Raw genomic sequence first — 13,015 nt, 5'->3', positions numbered from 1 at the left:
ATCCATTCTGTCATTCACTGTAAGTATTTGAATGAGTTCTCTTCTGCTGTCTTTTGGCTGTTGTCATAGTACTTATCCAACAGTTAAGAAAATAATTCTCATAATTATCTCTTTTCCACTTAAGGTGAAAGCAGCTGCAAAATATGTCGATGTTCCAGTAAGTATTTTTTATTTGCTTTTAAAAACTCTGTGTGTGTCTGTATGTGTGTGTATAATTCTTTTTAAAATAATTATGGTTTTATTTCAAATCTTTAAAGCACTGAGTGTCATTCCCTCAGGGAGCAGTTTATTTTCCTTAAGCAAGTGCTAACCTTCATAAGAAGGCTTGACGTGTGATTATTTCAGTGTACTTTTTCCATTTTAACTTGGGAACTTTTATGGAGTTCAGGTCATTACGAGAACATGTCAGCTCAGTTGCAGAGAGTCGTTCTAATACTCTAGGATCGTGTAGTGAATGCCTCATACTATTTATAGAAAAATGCTCACTCTCTCTTCCCTTTGTATGGAAGCTGTAACAGGTTTCTTATAGGAGTTAAAGTGACAATAAAGATAAACCAGTTAAAGAACTAGTTTTCTAAATACAAAAGTGTTATAAATCAATATTCACCTATTTTAGCATTTGGTGTTTTGCACAATGCTTGGGAAATAATTCGTAACCTGTAAATCTGTTCAAAGATTAAGATACCATGAGCTACAATTATAGAAAATTCACATGATAAATATAATCAACAAGTTAGTGCAGCATTTTTAAATTGATAATCCTAACAAATTACTTTTTCCTTCATCCTATTATCACATAAGTGATGAAGGCCTAATATGTTCTGTTTAATCATATATCTTGGCATGTGTATCACTTTTCAAAGAATTTGAGCACAATGAAAATAAAACTTACAAATTAAAACTATAACGTAAGTCATCTCATCTTTGCTTAAGATGGTGCTTGGCTAGCATCCCATCTAGATTGTCATCATGAATGTCGGTGGTTTAAGGACTGGCAAACTGTGTAGCAGTTGTAGATAGCTCTTACTTTTAAAATGCAGAACCAAATTTTATACTATGGACTAAATAGTCCCCAGATTTATTGCTTCCATAATTATTATAAATTGATAATTTTTCCTTTTTCATCATGATAAATGTACTCTTTAATCTGCATCCCCTACTTCTCCCATCCCCCCACCCACCTCCCCTCTGGTAACCATCTGTTTGTTCCCTGTAGTTAAGAGTATAAATGGATATTTTAAGTGACAAGGCCATGGACTTTCCTGCCTTTGCATAAGGTCTTTGGAACAAGGCTTTTTTATTTCACAAATGATTCCCAAAGAATTTTTTGTATACTCCTTGTCTTGTGCCTCGAATCAGAAAATCAGCACTGGGCAATAAGCAGAAATAAACACAGGTGTAGGGTCTTGCAAAATGACAGCACAAAAGAGAGAAAGGGAAAATTAAGGAGAGTTTATATTTCCTATCTTAAAAAGAAAGAGACAAATCATCATAGGAACACATGAAATTCATTGGAATTCCTAACAAATTTTATAATACAGCTTTGTTTTTATTTTGAAATACAAGTGGAATGGGACACCATAAATATTTCTGTTCTTAGGGCTTTTGAAGTTTTGTTTTTTATTTTAAGATTTTTTTTAATCTATTTTTTTTAGAGCGAGCACGAGTGGGAAGGGCAGAGGGAGAGGGGGAGAATCTCAAGCAGACTCCACACTGAGTGGAGAAGCCCAACTCGGGGCTCAATCTCCTGACCCCTGAGATTAAGATTAAGAGTTGGATGTTTAACCAACTGCACCACCCAGGCGCCCCAGGGATTTTGAAGTTCTTAATTTGACCATGTACTAGATCTGTTAGGCCTTATTATGGAGCTTCAGAGTTGATAGATGCAGAAGGTAGTTCATTCATTCTCCTTCTCAATGCAGAAACTGCCTCTTCTGATATCCCTCACAAAGATTCATTCAGGCTCTTTTAATTTTCTCAGTGATTGCAGGCTTACCATGAGGCAGCCTCCTCTTATGTGTAATGAGTTGAAATTCTGTACCTCTGTGAATTCTACCTTGGTTCTAATCCCTCTTCTGCATGATAGCCCTTCAAATATTTGATAATAATTAATCATGCCTCCTCTTCCCAAAGGATGTGGTGGCTATCCAAAGGGATATATTGTCTGAGGAATTCTTATTTTCTATATGAGACATCTTTAATTTCTTCACTGAACTCACTAATTAAATATTTATTTAAACACTAAGTGCTGGGTCCCGGGCTTAACATGATGAAACTATACATTGACTGCCCACAAGCCATTCAGTGTCTAGGATGAAAGAGTCAGAGAAATAGACATACATTAAAACTGCTATAGCAACTGTACCCAAGCTCTTTATCATGCCAGTCACTCTTCACTCTCCAGATGGGTTCAGCTTACCAGTGTCATTATTAAATCACGTAGCCCCACTGCCCCAGCAGAGTACACTAAACCATAGACATGGTCTGGTCATGGCAGATTACTAAAGGAGGAGTTTCTCCCTCAGATCTGGACATTATGCCTCTATTACTGATGCCTGTGAATATTAACTTCAACAGCCAGAAGTTGCTGTTGACTGTTAACTGGTTTTTATGCTAAAACCCCAGCAATATGCCTCTCTAAAGCAGTCTTTTAAGGAGAACCTCATGAAGAAAAAGAACACTGGTTTGTCTTTCACAAAAACTAACTCAAAACTGATCAAAAACCTACCAGTAAAATGCAGACGATAAAACTTCTAGAAGAAAACATAGGAGGAAATATATGTGGTCTGGGGTTTGGGGATGAGGTTTTAGGTACAACACCAAAAACATCCATGAAAAACTATGTAAATTGGACTTAATAATTAACTACTTCTGCACTGTTAAGAGAATGAAAAGAGAAGCCAGAGACATATTTGGTAAAAAACTTGTATCTAACAAATACAGTGGCCTGAAGGGGCACATGTACCCCGATGTTTACAGCAGCAATGTCCACAACAGCCAAACTATGGAAAAACCCCAGATGTTCATCAACAGATGATGAATGGATAAAGAAGATGTGGTATATATATATATATATATATATATATATATATATATATATATATATATATATATAATGGAATATTATGCAGCCATCAAAAAATGAAATCTTGCCATTTGCAACAACGTGGATGGAACTAGAGGGTATTATGCTAAGTGAAATAAGTCAATCAGAGAAAGACAAGTATCATATGATCTCACTGATATGAGGAATTTGAGAAACAAAACAGGATCATAGGGGAAGGGAAGGAAAAATGAAACAAGACGAAACCAGAGAGGGAGACAAACCATAGGAGACTCTTAATCTCAGGAAACAAACTGAGGGTTGCTGGAGTGGAGGGGGGTGGGAGGGATGGGGTGGTTGGGTGATGGACACTGGGGAGGGTATGTGCTATGGTGAGCGCTGTGAATTGTGTAAGACTGATGAATCACAGACCTGTACCCCTGAAACAAATAATACATTATGTGTTAATAAAAAAAAGAACTTGTATCTAAAATGAACAGAGAACTCTTAATACTCAACAGTAAAAAAAAAAACCAATTTGAAAAATGGCAAATAATCAGAATAGACACTATAACAAAGACATACAGCTATCAAATAAACATATGAAAAGATGCTAATGTCATTTATTGTTAGGGAAATACAAGTTAAAACAATGAGGTACCCCTACATACCGATTAGTGTGGCTAAAATTTAAATTTAAAAAAATTGACAATAGCAAGATGTCGACAAGGGACTCTCATCATTGCTCGTGCAAATGTATTATGGTACAGCCACTTTGGAAGACTGGCAGTTTGTTACAAAGCTAGACAGTCTTACCATGCAACCCACCAATTGCACTTCTAGGTATTTATCCAACTGATTTGAAAATGTACATCCACATCAAAACCTGCACACAAATATTCCTACCAAACTTATTCATAATCGCCAAAAATTGGAAGCAACCAAAATATCCTTCAATAGATGAATGAGACAATTGGAATAGTATCCAGGAAAAAAAAAAAAAGGAAAGAAAAAAGAAAAAGAAATTAGCTAACAGGCCACACAAAGATATAGATGAATCTTAAAGGCCTATTGCCAAGTGAAGGAAGCCGGTCTGAGAAGGCTACATACTATATTGATTCCATTTAAGTCACCTTCTAGTACAGGCAGACCTATAAAGATTATAAAACAGATTAGCGGTTGCCATTAGTTCAAGGTCAGTGAAGCAACTAGGTGAAGCCCAGGAAACTTTTAGGAGCAGTGAAGCTATTCTGTGTGACACTGTAATGGTTACATGATATTATGTATTTGTACCTAACTTTACTGGGGTGCCTGGGTGGCTCAGTCGTTAAGCATCTGCCTTCAGCTTAGGTCATGATCCCGGGGTCCTGGGATCGAGTCCCGCGTCAGGCTCCCTGCACAGGGTGAAGCCTGCTTCTCCCTCTCCCACTCCCCCTGCTAGTGTTCCCTCTCTCACTGTGTCTCTCTCTGTCAAATAAATAAAATCTTAAAAAAAAAAAATCTTACAGCAAAGATTGAACCTGAACATGGGCAAATGTTTAAAAGATCAATTAGGATATCATGGAATCCCATGACGGAAAAGAGATTGTGATTTTTTAAAAATCTGATTCTATTGCAAATATGTGGAATAACCTCACTGAAAAAGATGGAGGAAAAAGTGCTGATTTGAGTGACTTTGGAAATCACTGGAGTCTGTAATAATAAAGGAGAAAGGAATTGTACATAAGCATGGTGGTCTAGTTGATAAAGTGTTTCCCCACAGGCTAACAAGTCAGAAACCACTGTGCCTATCCACTGGAAGTGAACGATTAAGTACAGGGACAGTGTTTGGTGAAAGCCAAGTTTCTCACTGTTGGAATAAGAGGTTGGAGACAAGGAGGAGGCTGGAATGGTCTTTGTGGTAATTGATTAGAGTTGGAGACATTAGTGTGAACTTGTCTTGAGCTTAACATAGAGCCGGTTACATGTAGAAATATTTATATATGCATATATTTCCTTGGCATGTTAACTGAAAGAACCCAGAAGCAACAATACCCCAGTAGCAACCACCACACCTAGTGCCCAGCCCTTAGTATCTGATCTCACGTAAAGTGAACCAGGACTCTTTGGAGAAATGGCAGATACTAGGTCTGGGGCAGCAAATATATAAGATGAGCTTGGAGCATCTTATAGTGACAGAAAGTAAGGAAGTGTTTAAAAAAAAAAACCCACAATGATAGGGGATATGTTAAAGAGACACACGATGCATCTAAAAGAGCTCCCAATGGCCTGAGCTAGGATCATTTGAGCAAGTAAGTAAGTTAGGTAGTATTAGATTATAATCCAAAGTATAAAATAAACATCCATTAGTCCACACTCATACAAGAAAATGTTTGAGCAAACAAATGGCGACAAAGATAAATCTCCCTTACAGAAGACTTCCCAATAATTAGTGTAGATATTTTAGTCACAAGGGGACAGCTTAACTCCCCACAACTTAAGGTTGCATAGTGACTTCCTATGAGAAGTATAGTATGAGAAGGAGGGAGAGATGGGGGTGGGGGGTGTGATAGATTTATTATGGAAACACCTGACAAATACTACCTCAGCCAATTGATTGAGGTCAACAGCAAGAATGATAAATTATGTTGATAGTATTTCCTCTTAATACTCTGTGGTCTTCCTCCAAAAAACCTGTAACTCCAGTGTAATCATGATAGGTATTGCTCCTTTGTCTACAGTATTTTTTTCTAGTTCTTCATCTTCTCATCATCTTGTAGCTGACATTTTTGGACTCTGCTGTCTCTTGCATGGAACAGGACAGACATTAAGAATTTACAGAATGGGGGCACCTGGCTGTCTCAGTCATTAAGCGTCTGCCTTCGGCTCAGGTCACGATCCCAGGGTCCTGGGATCGAGCCCCGCATCGGGCTCCCTGCTCGGCGGGAAGCCTGCTTCTCCCTCTCCCACTCCCCCTCTTGTGTTCCCTCTCTCGCTGTGTCTCTGTCAAATAAATAAAAATAAAATCTTTAAAAAAAAAAAAAAGAATTTACAGAATGATAAAATGTCACAGCAGGACTCCTGCAGTTTCTGTAACATACCCATTTTATAGATGACTAAATTATAGGTCGAGTTAGTTATGGGGCATGTTGGGGGGGTGGGGAGTGTGTGTACAATGCCTATTGAAAATTGTCTTAACATTAGCACACACACTGCATATGACCTCTGTGCTAGACAGTGAGGTGACACAGCTAAAGAGACCTGGAGGACATGATAAGGATGACTGTGACCGAGAACAAGGAGGAAGCAAAGGAGAAACGCTCCATTGATTTGCTTCATAGTCCTGATGCCTGAGCCTGGTTGTCTGTCCTGAGAAATGGAGATTATTTTTCTCTTGTCTTCATTAATGATTCTATTTTTTTTTTTTTTTAGGATTTTATTTATTTGAGAGAGTGAGCAAGTGTGAGAGAGAGAGCACAAGCAGAGGGAGAGGGAGAAGCAGACTCCCTGCTGAGTAGAGAGCCCGATGTGGGGCTCGATCCCAGGACCCTGAGATCATGACCTGAGCTGAAGGCAGTCGTTTAACTGACTGAGCAACCCAGGCACCCCAATAATTCTTTCAAATGCTCTCCTTTTTGACACAGCCAAAGATGTCTAATCTCCCGACTCCCCAAAGTGTGGCTTAAATTCAGCTCTATACTGTACAGACTTTCTGTGGAGTCCAAGATTTAGTTCAAATCCCACCCTTTGCATCCTATTAGCTGTCTGACTCATGGGCTTCCATTTTCCCACCTGTGCACCGAGGAGAATGGATAATTCCTGTGCTGTCTCCCTCACTAGGTTCTCAGGAGCTTCAACAGGCATATTAATATAAAAGTTCGTGGTAATTATTTCTATTGAAATAAATGGGATTGTTACTGCTTCTACATGGAATGATGCTTGCTGTTCTCATATGTTCTGCATTACCCATTCCTTGCTTCAGAACATGACTGTTTTCCAAAAGAAAAATCATTTGCCTTCCACAGAGTAAAAAAAAATCAGATTGTTTTTCATTTATTTTTCAAATATTAAGCACCTTGCAATGGTGACTTTTATTTTTTTATTTTTTAAGATTTATTTCAGTGAGAAAGAGAGAGAATGTGGGGGGCGGAGGGGAGGATAAGGGATTGAGAAACCCAAGCAGATTCCACGCTTAGCGCACTCCACGTGGGGGCTAGATCTCACCCCAGAGATCAGAACCCAGCCAAAACCAAGAGTTGAAGATTTAACTAACTGCACCACCCAAGTGCCTCATATCAGTGGTGACTTTTCAAGGTATAGTCACAGGACATCTGGCTGGCTACGTCAGTAGACCATATGACTCTTGATCTTGGGGTCGTGAGCTTGAGCCTCACGTTGGATGTAGTCATTACTTTAAAAAAATGTTAGTGCCTATTGGTTATGGTTAACAGTTGAATAAAGATTTTTTTTAATTAAAAATAAAGGTATAGTCCAGTGACAATGGTATTTTCCCTCCTTTTCCTTTACTTCAGATATTGTTTATTTCTTAGATAAGACCACTTGAATACTCAGTGCTTTCCATGAGAATGAGAGCCAGGCAGAACCCAGAACCCAGAGAACGGAGCACCTGCCCACTGGGACGTATTCCCCTGGAGGGAGAGATGCACACCAGGACCAGATTAAAGTCTTGCCATTATAGGAGCAGAGGAGGTTGCCTATTGCCCTTCCTAGCTAAGCATTTTGCTTCTCTCATCTTTCTTCCTTTGTTTTTTGTTTCGTTTGTTTTGTTCTTTCTGGCTGGCTCTTCTCATATGAGGGAAATCCATGGACTGACTGCCTCCAGACTTTGACATTCGAACATCCTCAAGTCTCCCTAAGCCAGAATCTAAAATGTTCCAAATTGCGACTGAGTAAATCAATCCCAGTCGATCTAAATTTTAAAAGCTAAATGAAATAATACCTGCAGCATTTTAATTTCACGTCTTCAAGTCCTCAGTGTACTTTCTGTGGTTGACATCATAACCGTAGCCAGACTAGGGAAAGTTTAGTGAACATTGTTATAAACTCAGAGATTGAATACCTTCATCATCATTATAATCATTATTCATGAAAATAAGAGTATAAAGGAATTATGTGCTACACATATTAGCACTTTCCTTGCATGGTAGTCCTGTATCAGCACCTGTTCCTCCAAACTCTGAGATGTTAGTAATTCTTATTACAGATCAGAAATAGCAAAAGAAATACTAGAAGCTCATAGTGTCAAATGAGCAAGGCATAATAAGATTAAAATTGAGCCCATAAATCTCAGTTCCAAGTCAACCTGCCCCTTTGCCTTGAATATTTCAGGCTAGTGTTTTAAACTATTTTTCAGTATCCCTTTTAGTACTTAAAAGAACCTTCTCTTTGGGAGGATTTTTTTTCCCCCCCAGTACTACAACAAAGTGTTTGTACATACAAATGCTTAGATCTGTGAATAATAAAATACATCACCATGTAGAAGAAATAATGTGAAGCATCCCTGTGAATTTAAGAGTGAAAACAATATGACTACATAAGGTATAAGAGTATTAATTATAGCAGATTCTGATATGATATACTCTCATAGCATTATGGTAGGAACCTGCTTTTTACTAATTACACTCACAGGGGGCAGACAGAAGACCCTTATGCAGAGCAAGAACGCTGGAGTAATGGAACGCTCCCTTAGAAATGTGGGACCAAGGGGAACGTGCATACTTAAAACATATATTACATGTTCCATATCTAAAAGATGTTTTCAAACAGATGTGGGCGCCATTGTCCTTAATTCAGAATTTTCTGCTTTCCAATTTGGAGTCAAAATGTATAATAGTGTTAATGGAATTTTGAATACTGCTGAATTTAACAAAGAGAAAGGTGAGTCTGGCCACTTCACTGCTTGAAAAAATAGTTTGGAGGGTTGGATGGTTTGTTGGTTTGTTTCCTAAGAACAATGAAATTTTTTTCATTGTTCTTAAAAAAGTTAGATAAACTATTAGAAAATCTTGAAAACTTTATATCCTTGTGACGGTTTCATTGTTCGCATTTCTCTCCCTCCCCCCCCCAGCCGCTTTTATGAATTATTCCTCTTCCTGAGCTTCTGTAATATTTAAGATGGGATAAATCTAGTTTGAAGGCTTTAGTTCTATTTATTTCCTTTTGCTTTTCTATGTGAATACAATATAATTATTCTACTTTGTACAAAATTGGTAAAATACATATTTTTACAACCTAATCATCATAGGTATACTCAAACCTATTTTTTTAGGTTTTTGAGAATATATAATCTAACCTACTGCAAATGCTTTTGAAAAGCTTTAAGAATGTTTTCACTCAGATGGAAAACTGTAGAAATTGCTGCATGAATGCCAAAGTAATAAAGCATGTATTACACAGTGAAAGAAAGATATGTATTGTTGTTAAAAATATGTGGGATAAGTTCTGTGTTTGTAGAATTATGTCCTGCGTTCCCTGATGATCAATTACAGACTACTTCTGAATCTGCAATGCTGGAGCTGAGATAGAAATTGCTATTACAATTTCGAACTGAGGAGACCTGCAGTTGTTTTAAATCTCACAAGATTCATATGTGCAGCTTATCATAAACCAGAATAGCACAGTTCCACTCTTGATCGTTTCTTCAAGGCAAGCTTTTGTAGGTTATGAGAAGTGCACTTTCAAATTAAGTCAATTATGCTGCAGCTTCTAGTTCATCTTTGAGACTGGAATAGTATATTTAAAAAATTGTCTCCTTGTTAAATAGACACCATGACAGTGTTTGCATAGTGTATTGTTAACCTCCCGTGGAAGGTTAAGCGGCTTCTTCTGCATCTAAATCCGTTGCTGTGCAAACTGACTGCAGCATTGCACGCACCTACCCATGGATGGGGAGAGTGAAGACTTGCACCTGTGGGATTACGTGTAGCAGCAGGAAGTCAGAGCATTTGCAGCGTATAATTAACAAGGAATTTTTTTCTCTCAACAGCATTTTCATCTCACTAGGTTAACTAGTGATTAATGGCTGAAAAAAAATTGCTGGAGCCTGCACCCTTACCTAAACTTATTCACTCACTGATGTATTCTGTTACTTCGGCAGCCAGTGTCAGGGGCACTCACCTGACCGTACTTCACTTCCTTCCACATTTATTGATTTCTTGTTGCTCAGGGGGGAAATTTTTAGATGTTTGTGTCCTTTTACTATAACTTTGTTTGCCCAATTTTGTTTTTTTTTAAATCAAATTAGAATTTGAGAATTCCTATTTTGATTTAGAGATTACTATCCTAATAAACAAGTTGGAGGAGTTAGTGCATGGTGAACCAAGGATCTCAGAGCTTTAAATGGGGGAATGAAAAAAAACATTGACTCTAAGTGGCATTTAATCCATAGAGTGCTTGCTACGTGGTTTTTAATTGTTCTCTCCTATTCGTTAAGAAAATTATAATTACCAATACAGAAAAGATTTCTAAATATAGCTCTCTAGAACACAATATTCTTGATAAAACAAAACAAAACAAAACAAAACTCATCCAAATCGACAATTCCTGAAGCTTACCAGATGTCTGCTTCGCTAAGGCCAGTGGACACCCACCTGCACCAGCACATGTAGCAATTCGTTGTCTCTGCCAAGCAGTCACGTGCATCCCATTCATTGACACACCAAAAAAAAAAACAAGTGTTCAGTTTTTACTTTTTAGCAAAACCTCATTTCCTAATAAGAGACCATGTAATGTTGAAATTAAATGCATAACATGTAATAATGAAATTAGATGCAGTGACTTCCAAAGTATGTAAATTTTACTGCCATAAAACAGAGTCTTTGCACAAAGAAGCGCTGAACCAGTGATAATGTCTTCTATCCAAACACATTTGTACTGTAAGTAGAAACTGTTTAAAAGGAAAATTACATCTTTTTCAGCAATTTATCAGAGATAATTACCCTTCATACACTAAAAGAAGGATAAAGAACTATAATTCTAATTGGTAAATGTCACCAACTGTTGCAGTTATTCTTACTTGTGTATATTCTTTTAATGATTATAGTCTCATGCCACAGCTACATGAAAATATATTCACTAGGTGTGAAATTCCCATATGTCACAGTTTCAAGAATAGGTAAACAGCTCAAAGATAAAGAAATAATGCTAATGAGAAATACAAGAATTCAAGGTTTTGTTTTCCAGGCAAGTGGATCTTAATTTGCCAAAAGGGGAGAAAATATAATTTAAAAAAAAAAAAAAGCACTTAATTTTGTTGAAATAAACTTTTAAATGAGCTTGGCTTCACACCCTCAACCAGAGATTCTTACTTCCTTAGGAAGTGTAGACGGTCTCAACCTACAGATTTCAGTATCATATCCCTTGGGTCTGCCTAAGGGAACAGCATTTAATTTTCTTTTAGGCTTAAACTGTAAAGTGTTTGTTAGCTTTAGATGTTAGAAGATAAACTCTTCCCGGATGGGGTTTCATTATGTCTAATGTTATCTTGAAAGGGATCAAAGAAACAGGACAAAAGACCTTAGAATCTATGGCAAGTGTTTAAAGTCCCTATTCCCCAGTCCTCCCAGCTATAGCTTAGTTTCCAATCAGTCTGATGGGTCAAGTGATTGACTAGATTCAATTTGTAAGCCTACTCTTCTGTCGAAAGAAATAAAAATAAGGTTGGCAGGGGGGAAAATGGTAGAGAAGGCAAGCCTCTCCTTTGCATGTTCTTTAAGTCCCAGTTTAGCCAAGCTGTGCCCAACTGCCTTGATATTATGTATATCATAGTAGTTTGTTTCCAAGCAGCTGACTGAAGCTCAGATGCTGAGCTACCTTCCTGTACACTATCCATTATACATAGAAAAGTGTTCTCTTGTCATTTTCATTCCGTGGCAGTATGTTTTCTGAATGTTCTCATTTGTTGGTGTTTTGACAAAGTTTGAGAAGCATGGAGAGAAGTACTTATCTTATGGGTTAGCTGTCTTCAAGTATTAATAGTAGTAAATTTTGTGCAAATTACCCTGCACTGGAAAAACTGATCTATAACACCTCCCCTCTCCCCCCAAAAAAGAAGAAACAACCTAGGTTTCTCTCTTGGTTAGCCTTGTCATTTTATTTAAACTTTCAAACATTGCTTAAGAGAATTATGTAGAAAAATAGTGAAGGAATGAATTTGATAAGGTTTGAAACATACTCCCTACATTGTATATGGACGCTCTTCAAGGAAAGACCAGTGAAGACATTTAAGTAGTTGTTTCAAATTATAACTAATAACTAAGTTTGTTACACTGGGTCATGTTTGAAAGGATCCTTGAATTTATGTGGTATATATTTCCCTGTAGGCCAAAAATGAGAGCAGTAAGAGCTTCCTGTGATTCTCATTACCCAGAAATAACTTCATTACCAAAAAATCAAATCAGTTTTTATTAATGAGATATTCATTGCCTATACTGTGCACTACTGGAAAAGAGATGAGTAGTTTTGTCATTGTATATAAAATATACTTCCCCCACCAAAGAAAGCAGTAAGAACTTTTTGTCCTTCTTTTAAGGAGAAGCGCTACCACAACACTCAGAGGTATGCCTTGTTTTTCCTGCAGTGATAATAGTTAAATTCTCTTTCACCTCATTTCTTTGCAAGATTTACTTTAGCAAAATGAGTCTGTTGATGGAGGTTATAAGTACATTCTATGGATATGAAATGATACAAGACTGACTCATTTGGGCATCAGTTCTACCATTTTGTTATTATTAATGCCATATTCTAATCAAATGAATAACTCAGTACAGATTATGGGTCAAACCCAGTGTAGATCATTCAAATGAGTACTTTTATTAACTAGTCTAGCTATTTGAAACTCAAAAAAGAACTAAAGATAAGTCCAGAAGGAAACTCTTTAGAAGCCATTCAGGTTTTTGTCCCTTCCTGGTACTGCTTTTGTAGACTCGACCCTATCTGCTCTAACATTACAAGACACCAGATGTTGGATAACTT

General features: G+C 37.3%; 1 protein-coding gene across 13 annotated transcripts in view; it reads left to right on the top strand.

The window, feature by feature from the left end:
* Positions 1-13,015, top strand: part of CADPS2 (calcium dependent secretion activator 2) — a 532,431-nt gene that overhangs the window by 492,780 nt on the left and 26,636 nt on the right. For all 13 annotated transcript variants that reach the window (XM_044920121.1, XM_044920119.1, XM_044920123.1 and 10 more), the window contains one exon: positions 125-157. In XM_044920121.1, coding sequence (XP_044776056.1) covers positions 125-157 — 33 coding nt within the window. The remainder of the gene's footprint in view (positions 1-124; positions 158-13,015) is intronic.

The sequence above is a fragment of the Neomonachus schauinslandi genome, chromosome 12, assembly GCF_002201575.2.
Source record: "Neomonachus schauinslandi chromosome 12, ASM220157v2, whole genome shotgun sequence".
NCBI lineage: Eukaryota > Metazoa > Chordata > Mammalia > Carnivora > Phocidae > Neomonachus > Neomonachus schauinslandi.
The sequence above is the reverse complement of the archived record's forward strand: the minus strand, read 5'-3'. Positions and strand labels throughout refer to the sequence as shown.